Below are 24862 nucleotides of genomic sequence, written 5' to 3'. Positions count from 1 at the left end.
ATAGAACAGACTTTACGTTCTCCTCAGGCAAGCATGATCAGTGTCTGGAGCCAGCAAAGCTTTGAGGGAGGGGGAGAAGCTTCAGGGGTATGGAATGTTTTATAAAATTTCAGTTATTTGGTTGGGAGAACTTTCAGGTAACAACCTTTTAAGCACCAAAACTTGTCTCAAATTTCTTTTTTAAAAATGAGATCTTGCGAAATAAAATATTGATACATTTTCCTATTTTGGTTAACAGAGTTTACTAAGTCTTATCAAACCTTTTACTGCCCTTTCATTATTATCACCGAAGTCAGTTATTTTATTGTGCCAGTGGATATGAAAGGTGTGCATCTATGGCAGGGTTCTTTTTTTTTTTTTGAGATGGAGTCTCACTCTGTCACCCAGGCTAGAGTGCAGTTGCATAATCTCGGCTCACTGCAAGCTCCGCCTCCCAGGTTCACGCCATTCTCCTGCCTCAGCCTCCTGGGTAGCTGGGACTACAGGCGCCCGCCACTACACCTGGCTAATTTTTTGTATTTTTAGTAGAGACGGGGTTTCACTGTGTTAGCCAGGATGCTCTTGATCTCCTGAACTCGTGATCTGCCCGCCTCAGCCTCCCAAAGTGCTGGGATTACAGGCATGAGCCACCGCTCCCGGCCCGGGTTCTTAATCTTTTTCTGTGTCATAGTTGTCTTAATGGGCTGGGGTAGCCTATGGACTCCTCAGCATAGTATTTTTAAATGCATAGAATAATAGAATTACAAAGAAAATAAATTATATTGAAAAAAGTTATCTAAATATTAAACTAATTTATGGCATAGTAATATGTACTTCTCTATTAATGCATTAAATAAAAAAACATACAGAAGTGAATGTAATAACTGCCTAATTTTGAAATAGTCATGAGAATAAATATATTTAGAGATATATGCAACAGTTCTATTGTGATGTGAAAATACCTGTGATTTCTGTTGAATATGGTAGAAGGAAATGCCAAATTTGTTACTTTAATGAAAGTAAAAATGCATTTTTCTCGCATCTGAGTTCTGTGGTGGAAGAAGCTAATGGTATTGAGCTACGTAGCCTTACTTTTCATAAATATTGTAATCACTGACTTGTGGCTCCTTTTTGGGCTTGTCATTTTCATTGAACCCTGAATATATTAAGAGATGCAAAACAGATTGTCTTTAGTATATTTTATGAGAGCATTAGCATTCAAGCAAAAATTATCGAATTGCTATATAATCACCTCCAAGACAATCCTTGTGGTTCTTAGTGTAACTCGTCTTTCCCACTTTGTTTCTGATTAGCTTCCAGGAAGCCCGGGATGAGCTAGTTGAATTCCAGGAAGGAAGCAGAGAATTAGAAGCAGAGTTGGAGGCACAATTAGTACAGGCTGAACAAAGAAACAGAGACTTGCAGGCTGATAACCAAAGACTGAAATATGAAGTGGAGGCATTAAAGGTAATTGCAGCAGTAGACACTGGGGTCTAATGTGTTGGGTTTTATTAAAATGAGAAATATGTTTTTCAGGTGCTTACGAGCAGCAGGCGACAAAAAATAGTTTGAAAAAAATGCTTAAAGTGAATTTTTGAATAAAATGTTTTCTTTCACGGAACCAGGGGAAAAGGTGGTTCAGAGTTTAGGAGTTCACTTAGAAACTTTGTAGTTGTCACTTTTCTGGCTATAATGTTCCTAGCTATATTATATTATAGTTCCTATAATTTTCAAAAGCTGCCTGATTATTTGTTTTGACAGATAGGTTGCCTCATTCTGCAGTATGTTTACAATTATATTGATAGGGAATATGCATTTATTTCATTATTGTTCATAGCCCTTTCAGTTTTGGAGTTTAGTTAGGGTTAAAAATTTCCCTTCTACAAAGGAATTTTCAGGAGCAAAAGGATTCACCCCTTTCTCTGCCCTTCACCATCTACTGTAGCCACATGCTTGAGAGTGTTTAGTGTCTGGGGAGCGAGTGGGTTCTGGGAAGGTTGGATGGGCAGGTAAAAGGTAGGGAATTTGAACTCTGTGCTTACCCTGGGCCGCATTTAGCCTGAAAACCCAGAGGTTTCCTCAACAAGCTTGGGGATTTTGAAGCAAGGGTTTTTTATAGTACTTTTTTTCAGAGGGATTGTTATTGGGTTTCTTTCTGAGAGGAGAATGGTTGACAAAATTTAACATGAGTTTAGGCACTTAGAATGAATGTGTCATTTAGTTGTTTTTAAAGTAATTGTTACAAGAGTGTGGGTAAATTCCTTGGGCTCCCCCCCACCCTTTTAACTTGAGTTACCTCTTTATTAAAGAGGACTGTATATTAATGACATGTACTTTCCTATACTGATGCCCTCAGGAGAAGCTAGAGCATCAATATGCACAGAGCTATAAGCAGGTCTCAGTGTTAGAAGATGATTTAAGTCAGACTCGGGCCATTAAGGAGCAGTTGCATAAGTATGTGAGAGAGCTGGAGCAAGCCAACGATGACCTGGAGCGAGCCAAAAGGTAAACAAATGACTGCGTTTTGTTAGAAAAAAACCACCTTGGTAATTAGTGATTAAAATCTTTATTAGGCTCTTCCCCTAGATCTTAGTCCCAGAACATTTCCTGTTGGTGTTTCACGTCACCTGTAACTCATCGGATGGAAAGGAACCCCAAATCCTCATCTCCCAGATAATGTCCTTCAAAGCTTTTCTCTTTCAATTTTTCTTTTTTCCTTCTTTCATATACTTGGTTGATCCTGTTGGTTTTGTTTTGTTTTGTTTTTTTGAGACGGGGTCTTGCATTGTTGCCCAGTCTGGAGTGCAGTGGCATGATCTCGGCTCACTGCAACCTCTGCCTCCCAGGTTCAAGCGATTCTTGTGCCTCAGCCTTCCAAGCAGCTAGGGTTATAGGCGTGTGCCACCACACCCAGCTAATTTTTATATTTTTAGTAGAGACGGGGTTTTGCCATGTTGGCCAGGCTGGCATCTTGAATTCCTGGCATCAAGTGATCTGCCCGCCTTGGCCTCCCAAAGTGCTGGGATTATAGGCATGAGCCACTGCACCCAGCCTAGGTTTTGTGTATTTATTTATTTATTTTTTAAGCTGTCTCATGCGTTCCTCCGTCTTCCCTCGGTGCTCTTAACACTTCCATACTTCCTGTAGATCCTCACATCTTATACCTGGATTCTGTAGTTATCCTCTAGCTGATACATCTTTATATTTCTATTCCTTTTTATTCTCTTTTAATACTGACTGATGAATTTTCTTAAAATGTTGATCAGTTCAGATTTTCTGAACAACCTGCAGTGGCTTGCTATCACTGTTGCCAAACTTTATGCATCTTTAATTAGTTGTTTCTTAACCATTCCAAACTTAGTTCCTATTACTTTATAATTGTTTCCTGGTATTTCCTTCCTCAGTATTTATCCAGTGGGTCTTAAGTGACTGACATGATGCTGAACTTAGAGATGCGGAGCTAGTCTGGTCACTACCCTTGGGGGTGACAGATATGTACATTCACTATGTTAATAACCTAGTAAAAAAAAGTGGGCAAGCTGCTGCTCCAGGGCATAGGGGAGGCAGCAGCCAGATTGGTTGCGGAGGATAACCAATCAGAGGCTGAAGTGAAGTTACAAAGTGACACCCTATGCAAATGTCTGGATGGTTGCAGAAAGCAAAGGGAATAAATAGCCTCTGGTCCTTTTGTTACTTAGGTGTGGAAAGTTCGGGTATTCCTTTTGATTTAGTTCTAGGATCCGTGTGAATCGGACTTAGGTTCCCTGACTTGGGACTTAACGTTTTAAACAAACTCTTACATATATTACAAGTTTTGAAAAGTTGTCTTTCCGAAAATGTGTAAACTTGATTGTATTGTGTTCAAAACACAGTGGAGATATAAATAGTGTAACAAATAGCCTTTCTGTAGGGAACATTAAGGAATAGATGGGAATTTAAGAGAATATATTGCATGTATTGCCCAACTGATAGAGACACTACGTGCCAGCAGTGGTCGGGAAGGGGCAAGATCATCTTCTTTGAATGGGGCCGGGCTGGCTTGGTCAGGAGATGTCGCGAGATAAACTGACAGTTTCCTTTTGTACTATCTGTTTGCACATGTTATGTGTTTAATTCATGTACTCTAATTTTTCTTTTTAGGGCAACAATAGTTTCACTGGAAGACTTTGAACAAAGGCTAAATCAGGCCATTGAACGAAATGCATTTTTAGAAAGTGAACTCGATGAAAAGGAATCTTTGTTGGTCTCTGTACAGAGGTTAAAGGATGAAGCAAGAGGTAAAATTTATAACTTAAAGAACACAATTGACCCTTGAACAACATGGGTTTGAATTGTGTGGGCCCACTTATACTCTGATTTTTTTTTCAACCAAACACGGATTGAAAATACAGTATTCATGGCATTCAGAACCCTCTATATGGAGGGCTGACTTTTCATATATACGGGCTGACTGTGGGACTTCAGTATGCACCAATTTTGGTGTAGGTGGGGGTCCTGGAACCAATCCCCATGTATACTGAGGGACAACTGTATTTATCCTCCCTTACCTTACTGTCCCTATGCCAGAAGAAGCTTAGAGTCAACTTTTTTTGGAGACATAGTCTTGCACTGTCACCCAGGCTGGAGTGCAATGGTGCAATCTCAGTTCACTGCAAACTCCGCCTCCCGGGTTCAAACGATTCTCCCACCTCAGCCTCTCGAGTAGCCAGGATTATGGGCGCCTGCCACCACGCCCAGCTGATTTTTGTATTTTTAGTAGAGACGGGGTTTCACCATATTGGCCAGGCTGATCTCGAACTCCTGACCTCGTGATCCAGCTGCCCTGGCCTCCCAAAGTGCTGGGATTACAGACGTGAGCCACCGCGCCTGGCCCCATCCGGCTTATTAAGAAAAAATTTTTTTTGTGGAGACGGTCTCAGTATGTTGGCCAGGCTGGTCTTGAACCCTTGGCCTTAAATGATCCTTCTGGTTCTGTCTCCCAAAATGTTGAGATTACGAGTGTGAGCCACTGTGCCTGGCTTCTTAATCATTTTAAAGTGTACAGTCCAGTAGTGTTAAGTATAGTCAAATTGTTGTGTAAACAAATTTTTAGAACTTTTTCATCTTGCAAAACTGAAACTATACCTATTGAATAGCGACTACCCATTTTCCCTTCCCTTCAGCCCCTGGCAACCACAGTTCTACTTTCTATGAGTTCAGCTACTTTAGATACCTCATATAAGGGAGATTATGCAGTATTTGTGACTGGTTTATTGCACTTAGCATAATGTCCTCAAGGTTTATCCATGTGTAGTATGTGACAAAATTTCCTTCTTTTTTAAGGCTGAATAATATTCCATTGTATATATTCATTTTCTTTATCTGTTCATCTGTGGATGGCCATCAAGTTGCTCCCATCTCTTGCTATTGTGAATGATACCGCTGTGAACATGGGTGTGCAAATATCTCTTTGAGATCCTGTTTTGAATTCTTTTGGATACATACCCAAAAGGGGGATGACTTTGTTCCTTTTTTAACACAAGCAAATATTCTGTAGGTTAAATTGCATAATTGGAAAAGATAACATTAATTTTGGGTTAAAAACTCGACATTGGCTGGGTGTGGTGGCTCACGCCTGTAATTTCAGCACTTTGGGAGGCTGAGGCAGGTGGATCATTTGAGGTTAGGAGTTCGAGACCAGCCTGACCAACATGGTGAAACCCTGTCTCTACTAAAAATACAAAAAAAAATTAGCTGGGTGTGGTGGCGGGTGCCTGTAATCCCAGCTATTTGGGAGGCTGAGGCAGGAGAATCGCTTGAACCCAGGAGGTAGAGGTTGCAGTGAGCTGAGATTGCGTCACTGCACTCTAGCCTGGGCGACAGAGCAAGACTCCGTCTCAAAAAAGAAAAAAAAACCTCAATATTTGAAAGGATGAGAAAAATTTAAACCGTTCTGAATACTTCTTTTCTAAAACCAAATATTTCATAGTGATAATAGTTAATGCCAGCCCATTTAAAATTACAAAAATGCACTTAGTTGATTTTGCAATAACCCCAAAACTACATCATTTGAAAATAAAAGCAAATAAGTTGGTGAAGAATATTTACTTTTGTGTGAATTGTACTGTGGACCCTGCACTGTTTCTTTTTGCATATGAGCATAAGTAACTTCTCTCAGGTTATATAGCATTTTTAAATTCTCAAAGATCATTTAGACAGTAGTTTTGCCATTTTTATTCCCCTAGAAATAAAAGTTATAATTAAATAGGAAATTCATTTTTCAGAAATAGTAATTTAGGAAGAAGACCTTTATGACATTTTAGATGTACTTTTCTTGATATATTTGCTCCCTCTAGTGAGTATTCCTGCCCTTATTTGCAATATTTTACAGATTTAAGGCAAGAACTAGCAGTTCGGGAAAGACAACAGGAAGTAACTAGAAAGTCGGCTCCTAGCTCTCCAACTCTAGACTGTGAAAAGATGGACTCCGCTGTCCAAGCATCACTTTCTTTGCCAGCTACCCCTGTTGGTAAAGGAACGGAGAACACTTTTCCTTCACCGAAAGGTTTGTAATGTCTTTTCTTTTTGAGGCGATGTGTTAGATGATCAGCTTACGGGGGTTTGTTGCTGAAGGCGGTAGCTAAGGTTTAAAGAGTAATTTTAGTTTAAAAGTTGGTGAAGTCTAGCGCTATGTGAAACAGAAGAAGGAATTGTTTTCCTAGGCCACTAATACATAGGAAACAGTGAAATGATGGTTACATTTAAGATGAGATTTTTAAAAGTTAAAGATTTTTAAGGAAAGTTTATTTTTTGATGATAGCAATAGATTTTGCAATTACAGCAGTATGTTTAGGTAGAAAATTTTAAAAACACAGAAAAAAAAGGAAATAAAAATCATGTTATCTTACTACTTACAGGCACCCACCATTAACATTTTGAGTTTTTTTTCTATTGTGTGCTTGTGTGTGTTTGTGCACATCTCTTTGTCACATGCAAATTTGGGGATCATATTTAAACACAGTTTTATTTCTTCCTTTTGCCACTTTCCATATCATGGGAGACCTGAGGCCTTTCTACATAGAATGTACAGAGAATCATTAAGTTATCTTTCAGACTCATGTAAGACCGGCTTGGACGGACATGCCCATTCTGTTACATGCTTCAGGAGCTGCCTTTTTCAAAAGCATTGTTTGGAGTAATTGGTGATTGGCACATACAGAATACTCACATTGCCATCAGCCAGTGTGTTTTTTTAAATCCAGATAAGCAGAAAAACCACCTAGTAGCCACTAGATAGAACCTTAAAATGGAATCTTAAAGCTCTCAATTGAGATTTGTTTAGATTTTGCAGCTTGCAGTTCATATTTCAGCTACTCTCATCCCCCCATGCTTTTTTTTTCCACCCTATGTTGAAGCTGTCATCCCACCCTTTTTAAAATACAGGGTTTTATCTTTTAGAATGCTGTGTGGGCAACTAGTACAGTGAGCTCTCTCTGTCTGCGCTACTCAATAGTCACCAGCCCATGTGGCTATTTAAATTTATATTAAAATGAAATAAAATATAAAATTCAGTTTCTTGGTCACATTAACCACATTTCAAGTGCTCAGTAACCCTTGAGTAGGTAATTCAACTTGTCTTTGCCTTGTTATGAGATGATATCAGATAAGGTATGTGAAGGTGCTATATGGTTGTAAGGTGTTTCTAATTGCGCTAGGTTTACTGCTGAGGACAAAGGGCAGGCAATAGATTATTAGCAGTCATCAGGAGCCCTCACGGTCAGTTTTTCAGAAGAGCTGCTTGTATATTTGAAGATTTCACAATTACATCTGAGGACTAACAAAGTTTTGCTTTTATGTTACTGATTAGAATTATGCCGATCTGAAAATCCTTTAGTTGAAGACGAATCAGAATAGTGAAAAGCCTCAGGTGAGGTGACACCCACAGGTGGTGCACAGTTTTTTTAATAGCCTGTTAGAGTTTTCATTCAGGGACTCGGGGAGTCAAAAGGACATGGAGCCTGCTCTGGCACAGCATGAGATGTGCCAACCCTATGGCAGTAATATTTGCTTAATAGATAGGTTTTTAGGCTGGAACCAATAGCATGAATTTTCACTGGCTAACCTAAAAGCTGCTGTGTACTAGATCACTGTAATTTCATTACAAGAAAGCACAGAGTTGTGAGCAGCAGCAGGTGGTCAGAGAAATCGGTAAGATCTTAGAGCTGATCTTTCTGAAGTGGTCTGTCTTTAATTGTATTTTACTTTTTACAATGTTTGTTTTCTTTCTTTCTTTCTTTCTTTCTTTCTTTCTTTCTTTCTCTCTTTCTCTCCCTCTCTTTCTTTGTTTCATCCCTCCCTCCCTCCTTCCTTCTTTCTTTTCTTTTCTTTTTTTTTTTTTGACAGAGTTTTGCTTTTTTTGCCCAGGCTAGAGTGCAATGGTGCGATCTCGGCTCATTGCAACTTCCACCTCCCAGGTTCAAGCGATTCTCCTGCCTCGGCCTCCCAAGTAGCTGGGATTACAGGTGTGTGCCACCACACCCAGCTAATTTTGTATTTTTAGTAGAAATGGGGTTTCACTATGTTGGTCAGGCCAGTCTCAAACTCCTGACCTCAAGTGATCCACCCACCTCAGCCTCCCAAAGTGCTGAGAGTACAGGCGTGAGCCACCATGCCTAGCCTACAATGTTTGTTTCTAAAAAGCATTTAAAGCAACTTACCATAAAAGCACAGATTTAATAACACCTAAAATATAAAACTTGAATAGGGAAAAATGAGATCTAGAAATCCCTACAGCAGTTTTTTATATCACGTTGAGCACCTGTTATGTGTCATGCATTATTCTGGATGCTGGGAGCATAGTGTGTTAAGACAAAGCCCCTACCTTCAATGAGATTATATTCTAGAGGAGAAGAAGGATAATAAACAACAAAAAAACCCACACAAGTATTTTTGTTGCTGATTAGCACTCTGTGGAAAACAAACATAAAAAGTAATAGCTAACCTTTATTGAGTACTTACTACGTGCATTTTTAAAGTACATTAATTTAAACTTCACAACAACTTTATGATGAGGTAGTTGTTATTTGCCCCCTTTTACATATGGGTAACTTACCCAGTGGCTGAACTGGATTTGTATACAGTAGTTCAGCTCAAGAGCCCTTAATCATGATGTCATATTATCTCTTAAAAATTAAGAAATGTGCACGACTGAAAACCTTACTGAGTGTGGAAGAAGATACGGGTAAATATCATGGTAAATACTATGATTCTGAATGGGAAGACTTAATTTTCTTACAATATCGGATACATTCTCCCCAAGTCAATCTATAATTTCAACTTCTAATAAAAATCCTAACAGGATTTAAAAAATTGATATGTTGATAATAAAATTATTCTGGAATAGTAAATGTGCAAGAACAGCTGAGAAAAGTTTGAAATGGGCTATAACAAGAAGGATCTTTGCCTTTTGAGATCTCAAAATATATTTTAAATTATGATAATTAAAGTAGCATACTTCTGATAGAATAGGCTAATAGTTCAATGGAACTGAAATATATTCACATATTTAGGGAATTTAGTTTATAGTTATAGTGCTATTTCAGATGAGATGAGTTTTCCCTAAATGATACTAGGACAATTGTCTCTGCATTTGGAGGAAAAAATTTAGATATGTATCTTATAGACAACTATAATTTCTAGGTGAATTAAATGATCTAAATGTAAAAAAATTAGAAAAATACTAGGAGAAAGTATGGGAAACATTATGACATTAAGATGGAAAAGCCAAAGGTTCTCCTACCAAAACACAGTGTTTACAAGATGAATGTCATACTGAGAGATAGAATGTCTATAAGAGAAAGGGTGAATATCCAGAATGTATAGAGTTCCTACAGATTGATTACAGGAAAGACAAAACCAGTAGAGAAATGTACAAAGACTGATTTTCAGAAGAGATTCGAATGACTAGTTACTATGGAAATAGAAACTAAAACAACGTGACTGTCAAATTGTCAAAAAAAAAAAAAAGATAATATCTAATATTATCGAGGGCACCACCACGTAGATTGCTGATATTAGCACAGGCTTTTTAGAGAGCATTTTGGCAGTGTCTGTTAAGGTGAAAAAAATCGGCATGTGCTCTGACCCAGCAGTTCTATTTTTAGGAATCTCTTTTCCAGAAATACTTGTCTAGATGGTTAAGAGTGTATGTCCTTGTAGCATTATTTGTAATGGCGAAAAATTTGATATAATGTAAATATCCACCAATTGGAGAGTGGTTTAGCCTATTTATGGTATCTATACTTTACATAGTTTGAAGTAGTTTGTTGATATTGTGTTGTTATACTGCTTTGTAACATCAGCAACAAAACCCAAATGTAAAGGGAACTGCAAGTGTAATCACTCAGCTTTTATTTTTCTCTAGCTATACCAAATGGTTTTGGTACCAGTCCACTAACTCCCTCTGCTAGGATATCAGCCCTAAACATCGTGGGGGATCTCTTACGGAAAGTAGGGGTAAGTTTCAATTATTTATCACTAGGTGTTTCCACTGACAAGGTATTGAATTATTTCTTAATTTGAAGTGAGGGAAGAAAGAAAGGATACTTTCCTGTGGTAAAGGCTATCACCAAGCTCAGAAGCAAAAGCATCCATTGACTAGCCTCTGGCTAGTCACTTCATGATGCCCCTGCAGAAGAGCCTGTACCTTGAGCTCTCAGGTTCCCACCAGGGCATTCTTTCTGTTCCCCATTCCTGTTTCAACAGCACGATGCCTCTGTCCTTGTCTAGAAGACTTTGTCTAAGGCCTGCTGTGTGTCTTCTACCACCTTCATCATGGTCTTTGCTGCTGTCTGCCGTCTTCCTGGTCATTCCCTTGTCTTGTGTTTGTGGGACTTTAACATTTGGCTCATGGCATTACTCTCTACTCTTAGTCTTGCCCACCTTATTTCCTTGGCCACCTCAACTTCAGTGCCTTCTCCTTGGTGTGAGCCTTGTATTCCAGAACAGTTTCGCTTCTGAAATACTAAACCCAGCCAGACGTGGCGGCTCATGCCTGTAATCCCAGGACTTTGGGAGGCTGAGGCAGGTGGATCACCTGAGGTCAGGAGTTCAAGACCAGCCTGGCCAACATGGTGAAACCCCGTCTCTACTAAAAATATAAAAATTAGTCGGGCGTGGTGGCAGGTGCCTGTAATCCCAGCTACTTGGGAGGTTGAGGCAAGAGAATTGCCTGAACCCAGGAGGCGGAGGTTGCAGTGAGCCAAGATCGCGCCATTGTACTCCAGCCTGGGCAACAGACAGCAAGACTCCATCTCAAAACAAAACAAAACAAAAAAAACAAAAAAACTAAACCCGTTTTTCTGCTCAATCAGTGTTTTACTCTGTATCATACCTACTCTTTAACCTCATCAAGAGTATTACCCCATTTTTTAGTGTGTTTGTTTTTATCAGTCATCTCTTGCTTTCACTTCCTTTCTATTCATCTGTGATCTCACACATCTCTTACTTTGTCACTGTTGACTTCATGGTCTCTCTGGCCACAAAGGAGATCTGCAGTCTGAATTACTGGAAACAATTGCAGAACCTTGTGGATTTATGCCACTATCAAGTCAGCATTTCTAGCATTAGCTCCCATTCCTATTTCCCTTAGTGACTTTTACCTCTCCTTTCAGTAATCAACCCTTGCCATTTCCCACTATCTACTACCCCCTTCACTTATTTTCGTGTGTGACACTTTCTAAAAAATATAGAAATTGCATTATACTTTATCTAAAGCAGAAATGGGAGGCCAAGACACAGGTCCTATATTTGCCTGTTTCAACTCATCATAGGGGTTATTTTCTAACCATCAGATTAAACCTGCATTTTAAGGTTAAAATACAAAGTAAAGTGCACAGGTCATTCCCTATAGTACATAGAGTAATCTTTCTTCACTCCCAAGATAACCATTTTAAAAATCCTCTATGTTGGAGTATTTATAACTTGAAATCGTGTGCTTATTTTTCTGTTTTATCTTGATTTACTCAACTTTAAGCAAAGAGATTTTTATTTTTATTTTTTGTTCTTTTAAAAAAATTACTTTAAGCTTCTTAAACTTTTGTTTCTGAATGTATTAGGTTATATCTTTTTTTTTTTTTTTTTGAGAACGGAGTCTCGCTTTGTTGCCAAGGCTGGAGTGCAGTGGCACTATCTCAGCTCACTGCAACCTCTGCTTCCCAGGTTCAAGTGATTCTCCTGCGTCAGCCTCCTGAGTAGCTGGGATTACAGGCACGTGCCACCACGCCTGGCTAATTTTTGTATTTTTAGTAGAGACGGGGTTTCACCATGTTGGCCACGCTGATCTCGAACTCCTGACTTCAGGCGATCTGCCTGCCTTGGCCTCCCAAAATGCTGGGATTACAGGCATGAGCCACCATGTCTGGCCAGTATTAGACTATATCTTAACTCTCTGTTCTCTCCCTTTCTTCCCAACCACACTCCCACTCCGCTTTCCTTTTCTGAGCCCTCTACTAGCTGTGTGAGCTCTCTGTTGGTTGGTTCTAAAAATGGAAAAGTAGTCAAACAGCATTTGTAACAATGAACATATATGTGTTATTTACTGTGTAATCACGGAGGAGATGCTGGACTTTCAGGTGGGTCTTTATATTTGTGCCACTCAACAAATGTGTTTTGAGAATTTTGTTCTTTAACTGTAATTTACTCAAAATCATACTGGGTTTTTAAATATTTCCTATTGTAGCTGACTGTATGCTGCTTTCTTTTCCTAGCATTTCTGTTTCCCCTTCTTTCTTTTGAGTAGAAGAAACCTACACCTTTCTTTACTCTCGGATCTTCTAGCTGCTTCTTCACACTCTTTGCGGGATGCCCTGATGGGCTTCGAGGGCTGCTGCATTGTTGTCGCCCTTGCATTTCTCTCCATTTTACTCTTGGGTTAGTTCTGCCTGTTCCTCACCGCACGTTGTTGTCTGTCTTTGTTCCTTGTTTGTTTTGCTTTAGTACTTTAATTTATTCAGAAGTGGTGCATGAAAGTTGAATTTGGCATCCTTGTATGGTTTACACATTCAGCTGACAATCTGTCTTCTAAGAGTTATCACAATAACGACCTCCAGAAGTCATCAACACTTTGGGTCTGCTGCTCTCCACCAGCCCTTGTTGGCTTTTATGAATATTTCATTTATGCCTCTTTACACGACTTTGTCCACTGACTTGAACTGGAAGCCCTTCTCCACTCTTGCATGCCCTTCACGGAGAAAATCAAGGCCATTTGTTTTAAGCTTCTTTGATTTCTTTTCTCATCTTCTGTTATTACCCTCCTATTATTACCTCTATTTGTAGCCATTCCTCCTTTTTGTCCCAGTGGTAAAAGTGCAGATTCCTGCCCGTGGCTAATTTTGTCCATCTGTGCTTTGGATCTCATTTCTTCCAACCCTTAAATCTTTATTTCTCCTGTATCTTCAGCCTTTTACTATATATGCGTTAATATTTATGTGTAATGTTTATGTATTACACATTATATGTTATGTATTATACATGTATACTTTGATATTTCTGTATTAAATATTATCCATATAAATATATGTAATACTTATGTGGTACATATTACATACTTTAAAGCTTCTTGAAAGTGTGTCCCCGTTTATTGTTAGCATTTTGACTGCATGCTCACTCCCCAGACACTTTAGCCTGGGCTCTGTCCCCTGCTCATGCTGCTAAAACTGCTCACTGGTGATCTCAGTGCTGTCAAATCCAGTGGATGCTGTTCTGTCCTAATTTTACTTGAAGCATTCAACACTGACCTTTTTTTTTTGTTAATGCCCTCTTTTCTCTGCTTCTCTGATGCTGTTTCGTGGCTGCTCCCAACTTTCTTTCCATTCCTCTTAGTCATCTTGTTGGGTCTTCGTCTGCTCACCCTTTCGATACTGGTTTTACTCAGAGTTCTGTCCTTGGTTTTCTGATCTTAATCACAGCCATAGTTTCATCCACCCCTGGGTGTGGATGTCTTTCAAATCTTAATCTCTAGACCACCCTTTCCCCCCTCAAAAGACCTGGTGCTCGTGCTTGGATGTCTCACTGATGTCTCAGACATAAGTTGTGCCTGCTGTGTGATAGATACTTAATATATATTTGAATGAACGTGTGTCTTGAATATAGGAATTGAATGGCTCTCGATTTCTACTGTGTGTGTGTAGTTTCAATAAGCTGCTGAATTATTGCTGAATTATGCTTATTCAGAGTTTGTTCTACAAGGTCATTACCTCTCTTTTTTCTGTTGTCATTTTAGTAGGTCATTGTACTTTTGTCATAGGAAAGAAGGAGAAGAAAAAAGTTTGTCTGTTTTTGTTGCTGTTTCTTTTTTTTTGAGACAGAGTCTGACTCTGTCACCCAGGCTGGAGTACAGTGGTGCTATCAAGGCTCACGGCAATCTCTGCTTCCTGGGTTCCAGTGATTCTTGTGCCTTAGCCTCCTGTGTAGCTGGGATTACAGGTGCATGCCACCACCCCAGCTAATTTTTTTATTTTTTCTTTAGTAGAGACAGGGTTTTACCATGTTGGCCAGGCTGGTCTGGAACTCATGGCCTCAAGTGATCCACCTGCCTTGGCCTCCTAAAGTGCTGGGATTACAGGAATGAGCCACTGTGCCCAACCGTTGTTGCTGTTTCCGAATAGCTGTTATTGAAATGTGGGGGGAGGAGGTCCAAATGGATTCTCAAAGTGAAGTATATGTTACCTGTGGATTTAATTTAGCTGTGCATTCCCAGTCCTTTACTGTCGTGGATAATAGAGATGAATTGTGTATATATATTTTTTGCCATGGATAGTATTTTTCTTTTTGGAGAAGGAGGGGTTTGATTTGGGCAAAGTGTTTATGGGAAAGAGACAATTGGTGATGTCTGATTGTGTGGAAATACATGAGAAACGCCTGATCTCTTCATGTCATCTGTGTTGGTAGAGCCTGGTGCTCGCCAGGTGTTGTGGTGACAGGTGCAAAACAAGGGTGCCCAATTTAGAGGTAAATGCTAAAACACCAGTGTCATTTGCGGGTGAATTATTTAATTACAGACAAAGGGTATCAGTTAAACATTTTACAGAGTGCGGTCAGAAATAAAATAGCTTTTAATTTCATGTAAAGTGTTGTGAATGTTCTCATCCATTCTCATGCAGTAGAAAAAATGAAGAACCTAGAGAAAGAATTGGCTGCCCCCAAAAAAATTCTCAAGTGATATTTTTGGGTTTTTTAATAGTGCTTGCTCCCAAAACACACCCTGCCCCCCAACACCAACAGTCTACAGCTTAGAAACGAGCAATGGATAGGTCAGGAGACCTGGGATCTGCTGTTCCACCTCCCGTGCCACACTTTTTTTAGTTGTAAGGGGAAGATTATATGTATTTCCTTCAGTAACACTAAGAGGAAAAAATAAAATATTCTGAGGTCATTAGAAAGGGAGCATAACATAAGTATTTCCCCTTTTTATTAGAAAGTTGATGGATTATGGCTGAACTAACCACCATTATCAACTGAGATGAGTAAGTTTTGAGGCTTGAAATAGAAATGGTTTGAAATGCAAATTTTTATGTGCAGCTACTGTTTTGACAACCATATCATTCCTTCTTCTGTTTCGTAGGCTTTAGAATCCAAATTAGCAGCTTGCAGGAATTTTGCAAAAGACCAAGCATCACGAAAATCCTATATTTCAGGGAATGTTAACTGTGGGGTGCTGAATGGCAACGGCACAAAGTTCTCTCGATCAGGGCATACATCTTTCTTCGACAAAGGGTAAGTCCTGAATGTTTTAAGTGATAATTTTTTGGGTGGTAAAGTGACAGATTATTAAGTGAGCATAATGAAGCCTTGAAAAGGTAAACTCAGCTTGGCAAACCTGCCTGAAGCCTGTTATCATTCTAATCTTAGGGGACATGACGTCTATTGTTGTCCTCTAGTCCCCATGGAGTCTGTCGCCCCAGGAACCCTGAATCTGAGGCTTCTGTCCTGGGAAGCAGACTCTTGAAAGGCAGCAGTGTGAGGCTCTGGTGAGTCAAAATGACTGTGATAAGGTCCCTGTTCTCCAGGTGCTTACAGGCTGGCAGACTTGCAAATATTTTTTCGGGGTGGAAGAGAGCATCACAATTAAATATATGCAAACTCTGCAACAGACATCCCCTGTGAGAATTTTAGAGAAATATAAAGCCCTGAAGTACTTAGGCACTGGATCAAATACAGTTTAGGAGATACAACTTTTGTATAAAGTTAAGGCTTTTTTGAAGATTGAAATAAAATTGTCAAGGTTGAAGCATCCTTAATGCAAAAAATTTCAGTTAGTATAGAAGTATATGAACTAAAAAGTCATGGTTTCCTGCCTTCACACTGTTTCTGCATTCCTTACAGTTACTCCAAGGCATGTCAAATCATATTTTTATGCATCTGCTCTAAGTTGTTTGTAACACAGTTATGGGATTATACTTTAAATATTGCTTTGCAGTGTGCCTATCATGACTTCTATTGCCATTATCTTTCCATGTCATGTATATTATTCTACCTCAATTTACTTATTTATTTTTAAATACTACATGGTAATACATGGTTGTACAAGTATGCCTTAATATAGGTCACTATTAGGACCTGTGGCCTGGGATGCATGGTGTTGCCTAAGGTAGTTGTTATTGAAACAGCCAACAGGCACCCATGATCCTTGGCCACTGTCTCTGCTTGAGTCATAGAGGTAATTCTTGCTTGTTTTTCTGTGAAAGCAGAGCAGGCACAACTCTAGAAACGTTCACAATTTCTGAAAGCAGCTGGTATTTTCTGCCGTCCTCCGTAATTATGGCACATGTATAAAGGAGCAGATTCGACACACAGTGCACTCTGAGTAGGCTCTTATCCTTGTAGTGGAGTGTGTTTGGGTTGATCTCTGTCCCTAATTTTACCCTGGAGTACATACATTTCATTAAGGATTTTGTATTAAAAGCACATTCTAAAACATCACTATACAAATTAGAACTTTATTCTTTCTTAAAAACTTTTTTTAAATAATTTTTTTTTTCTTTTGAAGAGATGGGGTCTCACTCTGTTGCCTAGGCTGGTCTCAAACTCCTGGGCTCAAGTGATCCTCCTGCCTCAGCCTCCCAAAGTGCTGGGATTGCCGCCGCGCCCAGCTGAAATCAGAACTTTATTCTAACCATTGGGTTTCCTCAGGTGGAGTAAATATAAAATTGATTTTCCTCAGGCTTGGGAGTTTCAGGCAGACTTGAGGCAGCCCTTGTTTTTTAAACTGGAATGATAAATGGAATGACTGGATGGTTTTACATGACAGTAGCTGTTTCCCCTGAAGGATATGGAGAACTTTTAGGGTGGTCTTCGTAAATGTCGGAAGCAGTGCCTAATTATTTTTTCCTGCAGCTCATAATGACCTGCTACTAGAGTAGTCATTAGTCTCTCCTTGGAATCATATTTCTTGATGGGCCTCAGGTGCCTTACATGAGAGCAGGTGTGAACCATAAATGGATAGGTTGGACAGGTGCCTGTGCGTGTGGAAGCCTTTAAGGACAGTCACGAGGAGGGAAGGATGACACTGCCTGTTCAGGGTCACTACTCCTGCCTGCCACTTGCCTCCCGAGACAGAGCACCAGGGCAGGGGTTGCCAAGAGGTGAACCTGCTCTCAGGGAGATGTGGAGACCTCAGGGTGAGCTGAAGCCAGGAACGGGCCTTGGGCACACTGACTGCACCCCTGCCCCTTGAGAGCATCCGAGATGTAAGTGTAGGCTTTACTTCCTGAGCTGAACCCGGAAACGTGCTGTGCTTCCCAATCGGAACAGTTGCAGATACTTAGTTTTGGTTTTAAATGATAGACATTTTACATTGTGCCTTTTCTATTAAGAAATATGCTTTTGTGGGCTGGCTGTTGTGTGAATGTTTAGCTTATATGATAAATGGATTGTGTATGTGCACTGAAATATTAACCTACTGTTGCTGGAGTTATCTTTCTAGTTGCTGTATTCCTGAGGATAACTCTTTTGTGGGTTTTGCTGTGTTTTCACTTTCTCGCCGCTTTGCTTCGATTCCGGCTTCTGGCCTATCTGGCTTTTTACCTCTGGCTTTTCTTCTGCCGACCTGTTGACCAGATGAAAACCAAGATGTTGTGTAGCAGCCGCAAAAGGAAGGGCAGGATATCCCAGTTCCCAGGTCCATTATACACTCTGGCAGGTTAAAAAAACAAAAGCCTGTCTGTATAGAAGTGGAGAAGTATGGCTTGTAGTTTCGGCATGAGAAAAGCACTCCATTTGAAAAAGCCGTCCGCTGCAGAACCTGCCTGCCCTCCCTCTCACTCCTGAGGAGTCCGTAGCACCGTGGCGATGGCTCACTAGTGCCGCTGGAAACCTGTGGCAGGATTGTTTGGGGGAGAGACGTCATCAAAGTAGGTTTGTGTGCATGTGTGTGGGTGTACATGTGTTCACCCTCCCACCCGCTGAAACTTTAGATGCAGTGAAGCATTCTCACATAAAACAATATACCTTAACTGGGCATATTGCTCTGTGGGATTCAAAAGTATTTTGTAAAGTCTGCACTTGAGGGCTTCTTGGAATCAGGATTTTGTCTAGTCTGTGAGCACTTCTGCCAGTTCCTGAAACATGGGCTGCCGTGCCTGCTTCCCAGGTGCCATGGCCACCCTTTGTCTCACCATCTGAAAGGACACACATTTCATGTGGAGTGTGATCACTTGGATTCTCTCAAAAACACTCTTTTTTTCCCATAACTTTATGTAGTTTCTTAGGTAACACATGCTCTATTTTTGTAAGCCGCTCTGAGTTCTTTTGGGCTGTGTGTAGGTGGGCATGGACTAATTTTAGGGCATGGTGTGGAAATAGTATTTGTATTACTGTATAATATGTTTTCCTTTCTTTTATTAGGCAAGAAAAAGTCATATTTCCCACGTTGTTCATGGGTAACTGAATTTGTTTGCTGTGCTCTTTTTCATTCTTTCTTAATGCTGGTGTGTGCTGGAAGACACGTTAACAATCTGGTTCTACTAACTGCATGGGGCTGGCTCAGCTTTAACCAACTCGCAGCCCAGCAGTGAGCTTTCCTGTTCGACTTGACTGTATGCCGTTATTAGTTCAGCCGTGAGAAACAAGAACAAATTAGTTGCAGTGGTCCTGGGGTGGCTGGGAGTAGCATGCCAGGTGGCACGCCTGAGATGGGCTAGGGTGCTGTAGTGTTGATTTCAGAGTCTGGTGATGGGGGTTTGGGGTCACTGTCAGGCGCTGGGATCACCTTTGACTGTCTTCCTGGGACTGGGGTTCTTCCCGTTACCCAGTTGCTTCTGTTTTCTCAAATCAGGCACCAGCGTGAGCACTCCCTCACCTCTGTGCTCACGCATGGAGTCCCCAGTTAAAATGGAATGGTAGATGGGGACGTGTGTAAGATCTGCCTTACATTTCAGAACTGCTTTGCAGTTTGCAGAGCCTGGGCTGAGAACTGGAGCAGGCTGGAGCTGCTCTGAGCTCACATTCATCCACTGAAATAGGAGACTCAGGTGTGGCGTGCGCCTGCCTGCAGGCTCTTCTGGATAGCTTGGGCCCACCCTCCTGCCCTCTCCAGTGTCCTCATCTTTGCTGCTTTGACAGAGTTAATGTTTCCATCCTTCATCTCAGCTGCTTTAGATTTATTGTCCTGAGTAGCTTCTACGTGTGCCTCGGCTCTTCCCCCTTTTCACTTCTTCCGCTGACATTTTACAACTGACCTTAGCACTTTTTCTTAGCTGGATTCTCTATATTTCAGTCTCCTTAACTAGTCTTTGGTGGTAAGATCATGAAATTTTATAGCTCTGGAACCTTTTTTTACATATATGATTCCCAGATCTGTATCTTCAAGCCCGCCCCATCTCTCTTCCTTGAGTCCTGTCTTGTCCACTGGGACATTGCCCTGTGGCTCTTTGCTGCTGCCTGAAACTGAATCTGTTGCATATAGAGAGTCTCTTCTCTTGAAAATCTTTTCCCCGTGCACAGCTTTGCAGGCCTCCGAAGGGACTTCACCAGACCTGTCATCCCATCTAGAAGGCCAGCTTTCTTCTCTCTCTGTTCTTTAACTTTCTACTTTTTGACTCAGGAGAGAGGCACTAGGTGAGACCCTGGTGGATTGATGTTCTGTCTCTACTCTACCCACCTTCACATTAAGCGTTCCACTTCTGTCCATATAGAAATTTACTGGTTCTCTCTTTATAGTCTGGGCTGCACCACTGACTTTTCTCATTAGAGCCGGCCTGCATTGGAGTGCCGAAGTGGTTGCTTCTGAGGGCTGCTAGGTGGCTTCTGACCAGGAGGAGACTAGAAAAGGGTCCTGGCCTGGGCAGGACTGTGGGCAGCTGTGGGCCTGACTTCCCCATCAATGGCTTCTTAGGCGAGCCTAGGCTAATGGCTGGAGCTTCTCTTGCTTTGGTTGCCTTGGCAGTGGAACAGTGGGATGACCCTGTTGTTCCTTACGGTCTATCTCACTTGAAAATGCCAGAATCCCATCCTCAACCTGCTTGAGGAGCCATCTCCTAGTTGCTGCTTTTGCATACCCCTGTGTCCCAGGTGCCAGATTCTTCTTGGCATCCAACAGTGCTCCCTTTCTGCCGGGTTCTGGAGGCTGTCTGCAGTACAGGTTTGGGGGCTTGCCTGCCACTGTGATGTGTCAGGCCGGGAATCTGAGGTTCACACGTGCTGAGAGCTGCGGCCATTTGTGGAGCCTGCCTGGTTATCCCTGAAGTTGCTAGGAGAAGCAGGTGTCAGGGACTCTGGGACTAGCCAGACAGATGGAGCCTATTATATGAGGGCTACCGTGGCAAATAGGATATGGCCTTGGCCGCAGAAGAGGCACAGGCCTGTGACCTTGGGAGAGTGGGAAGGATGGTTTCAAACTTGCAAATGTGTTGAAGCTCAAAAATCAGACCTCTCCTAACCCAGTGAGGAAAGAGACAATCCGGCTGTTTGTCGTCGAAGTAGGACAGTGTGCAGCAGGGAGAAGTGACATTTGTCAGAGCCTTTGTCCTGGGGCTCTTGGTCTCTGTATGCGTGGTTGGAATTTAAACTCCACACATGTACTCTGAGTTTAGTTTCTTTAGACGTGAACTTCGTTTCTTCCAAGTAGGCAGGGTCTGTTTGTCGAGTCTCTGCGTGCCTGTTTCTCTGTGAGGTCATCCTCGCCCTGTCAGTGTACGAAACAGCTGTCTCTGCGGGGAGTGTGTGTCGGCAATTTTTTTTTTTTTTTTTTTTTTTTTTTTTTTTTTTTAAGGAGAACCTCTCTCCATGAGTCTGTATTCAGCTCCCTGGAGCCCTCTGATGAGTAGGTGGGGGCAGCAGTGGGCAGGTGTGGTGCAGTGTGGCCCCTTGTTGTAGTTGGCTTTATCTCCCAAATTGCTAGTGGGACAAATTTTCCTGGGAAGCTTTTCAAGGTGGAAAGGCTGAAGTGGCTCCTGAGAGAGGTTCCAGGCTGCACGCTCCCTCCCCCTCTCGCTGCTTCCTGTGGCTGCACTGCACGGGTGCGTGAAGGGGATGCTGGGGGCGCTCCTTGCATCGCTGGGCTCTGGGTGCGTGAGGGGGACGCTGGGGGGCTCCCTGTGTCGCTGGGCTCCGGGTGCTGGGTCCTGGCTGCAGGCTATTGGGTTGGGCTGGGCTGTCTGCACACGAGTGCATCGAAAAGCCTACTCATCTGGCATTGCTTGCTAAACAATTTTTAAAAAGTTATTTTTCTCCACCCTATTAAGATATTCATGTATTAATACATTATATTTGGAAAATGTAAGGAGATTTGGAAACTGATTAAAAAAGGATAAAGTAGTAAACAAAATTCACCCACAGCCCAGAGGGAAGAAAAGTAACGATTCTTAAATTTTCTTTCTATGATATATATGATCCTATGTACATATATGTTGATGTGTGTATATATATATGTGTGTGCATATATATAATGTGTGTATATATACATTTATTTATACACACTCCCCCTCCGCCCCTGCTTTGTGGATTTAGCTACGTGGATAGTAATGTCTGTCTAAGGGGCTATAGTCTAGAATCTAGAATATATACTATTTGCTTTTTTTTTCTTTCATATCATTGAATCTACAGTTTGGTAACCTGCATCTTTTTCCACTTAGTGTTAGTTACATTCTGAATATTTTCCCATGCTATTAAAAAACTTGTGGAATGTGTTTTTAATGGCTGTGCAATATCTTATTGTTTAGTTGTACCATTATTTATTTAACTAGTTCCCTATTGCCAGGCATTTAGACCTGCTCTATGGGCAGAAAGAATCAGGACTGTGGCTTCCGTGGCCAGTGTGCGGCAGTTGCCAAACAGGTCACATGGTCCTGGTTCCCCAGGATTCCCAAAGGCTCAATTCTCCAACCAGCTGGTGCTTTCCAGGCAGCCAAGTGCCCCTTGGGCCATCAGAACCCTACTGCGGGCGAGGAATAATTTTAGAAAGCAGATGAATTTACTATTGTGTGTGAGTGATTTTAAATGAGTTTGTTTTTCTTTTCCCCTTTCTTCCCTTCTGTGCTCTGGTTGCTCCCACAGGGCAGTAAACGGCTTTGACCCCGCTCCTCCTCCTCCTGGTCTGGGCTCCTCGCGTCCGTCGTCAGCGCCGGGTATGCTGCCTCTCAGTGTGTGAGTGCCCAGCCTCCAGGTGGGGGCTCCTGCCCTCCTCCAACAACCCAGGACACCCACGCCTCACCCCTCGGTGCCTGGGCCCAGCCCTGTGCCCCTCCGTCTGCCTCCGCACGGCTGGCAGAGGGCAGGCTGCATGCAGTGGCGGCTGCTGGGCCCTGCCCAGCCCCGGAACTCTGCGCGATATCAATACTGGCTATTTTCTCTTCTCGCCGTAGTGCCGTTGGTTTCACATGATTGCACTTTCGTGGGTCGCAAGGGGATACATACGTGTATTACTTGGTCACTGGATGCAGAAGTACCCATTCATCACACCTGCCTCATAGCCCCCACTCTGCTGTACTGATAGGATTTAGTTGTGTTTAGGACATTGCAAATCTTCTAGAAGTTCTCCCCCAAATCAGCTCAATGTGTGCCCTCGTGAGCTCCCACCCAGGCATCTCCAGTGCTCATGATCATGTGTCCCCCAACTCCGCCCCTCACAGTTTGGGCCTGTTTCTGGCAGAGTCAGGAAGGTTACTGAATTAGGGAACATTTTCTGCACCTTCTGATTTTACTTAAGCAGCTACCATTCCATGGACTTGCCTCCCAGAGCAGCACAATGCCTGTCTGAGCCCCACGTGGCAGGAGCCTCTGGGACGGGGTACACACAGGCCGAGCCTCTGTGCTGTCTCCTCCCCCGTGCGCCTCAGACTCGGGGTGACGGAGGCGGGCAGCCTCTCGCCAGCCTTCCCGTCCTTCAGTTCAACGACATCTTTGGAGCGTTTTTGTTTTCTCTTCCAAGGGCCGTCCCGTTGTGTTAGGAAGGGTGAGTGGCTGGTTCCAGGGCGGGCCGGTGCCAGCTCTGGGGTGGACTGAACAGCGGCGGCTGTCCCTGTGCATCCTTTGATTACTCTCATGCTGCATTTACTGTTTACATTTGTTTTATTGTACATAGGTTTGTAAACATTATTGCCTGAGATATTTGTATATAACTTGGGCTTTGTAGCTTTTATTTATTCAGAACTCGTATGGCATGTTAATGACTCTGATGGCGTCCTCCTCTGGGCAGCTGTATAGGATCATCATGTGGTTACAAAAAATACTTCCCCTCAAAAAAAGTCTTTTAATGTGGAAACAATAAATTTCACAGAAAAAAAGGATTGACGTTGCTTTATTCAGTCTCTGCCATCCTGTGAGAGGAGAGCTGGGGTGCGTAAAGCCAGGTTCCAACGTCATTGCTGCTCTGACATGGGACACGTGACGGACGGACAGCAGCTGTGGAATGGGACAGAGATCAGGCGGCCTCTGGAGATGTCTTATGTGCGGAGCGGGTGTCCTCATGCTGTTTCTTGGCACTGGCTTCTGGGCTTGGCTATGATTTCCAGGAGCAGTTTGAGAATGGCCTGGGCCCCATGTGAAAATCTGAAAGGAAGGACCAGGATGTTGAGGGCGGAAGTTCACAAAGTCCCAGAGTAACTGGGATGGATCCGGGAGCTGGTCCTGCAGCTGTGCTGCCATTCATGACAGATGTTGTCATTCTGGGATTAGAAGTCGCTTCGAACTGGCACTTCTCCTCATCCCTCAGGTTAATGCTAGCAAGTGAGAGAAGGTGTCAGATATTTGGTAGGAAGACACGTTGAAGAACGTGTAAACTGGGGGTCTGTGTGAATGCATCAGATTCTGAGCACTGTTTGCTTATAACAACAGAAACAGTATATTTTATAGTTTTAAAACTATAAGTAAATGAGAACGATGTGAATCAAAACCCTAAGAGACTTTGGGAGGCCGAGGTGGGCGGATCCCAAGGTCAGGAGTTCGAGACCAGCCTGACCAACACGGTGAAACCTCGTGTCTACTAAAAATACAAAAATTAGGCATGGTGGCGGGCGCCTGTATTCCCAGCTACTTGGGAGCCTGAGGCAGGAGAATCGCTTGAACCTGGGAGGTGGAGGTTGCAGTGAGCGGAGATCATGCCACTGCACTCCAGCCTGGGTGACAGACCTAGACCCTGTCTCAAAAAAAAACCACAAAAACCCTGAGTGAATAAGAACTATTAAGTAGGATCCATTGTCACACATTTCTCTATTAATCTATAGACAGGAATATCTGCTGTTAGTTCCTGGAGATTTTGTCCTGAGCTGAATCTCCAGGGACACTCGCAGTGGGTGTGTGCTGTGCTCGGCTGAGCTGCAGTGGCTGAGAGGACAATCCTAAGCCTCTTGTTGATGTGCAGCAACTTCCAGCTTCTTTCCCAGCCCTCATTGGAAGGATTGGATTAGAT

The 24862-nt window shown here is 42.2% G+C and overlaps 1 protein-coding gene across 2 annotated transcripts in view; it reads left to right on the top strand.

Annotated features, from left to right (window-relative positions):
* The window catches only part of NDEL1 (nudE neurodevelopment protein 1 like 1), a 33002-nt gene extending 9261 nt beyond the window's left edge, over nucleotides 1-23741 (top strand). Inside the window, exons 3-10 of one of the 2 annotated variants that reach the window (XM_003274661.3) lie at nucleotides 1293-1446; nucleotides 2336-2484; nucleotides 4120-4256; nucleotides 6350-6523; nucleotides 10382-10473; nucleotides 15581-15732; nucleotides 18862-18896; nucleotides 22510-23741. In XM_003274661.3, coding sequence (XP_003274709.2) covers nucleotides 1293-1446; nucleotides 2336-2484; nucleotides 4120-4256; nucleotides 6350-6523; nucleotides 10382-10473; nucleotides 15581-15732; nucleotides 18862-18896; nucleotides 22510-22517 — 901 coding nt within the window. In that variant the 3' untranslated portion in view covers nucleotides 22518-23741. The remainder of the gene's footprint in view (nucleotides 1-1292; nucleotides 1447-2335; nucleotides 2485-4119; nucleotides 4257-6349; nucleotides 6524-10381; nucleotides 10474-15580; nucleotides 15733-18861; nucleotides 18897-22509) is intronic. The other variant, XM_003274660.3, reaches the window with a different exon arrangement.
* Nucleotides 23742-24862: the final 1121 nt, after the last annotated feature.

The sequence above is a fragment of the Nomascus leucogenys genome, chromosome 19, assembly GCF_006542625.1.
Source record: "Nomascus leucogenys isolate Asia chromosome 19, Asia_NLE_v1, whole genome shotgun sequence".
In the NCBI taxonomy this organism is placed as follows: domain Eukaryota; kingdom Metazoa; phylum Chordata; class Mammalia; order Primates; family Hylobatidae; genus Nomascus; species Nomascus leucogenys.
This window is presented reverse-complemented; position numbering and strand designations above follow the sequence as displayed.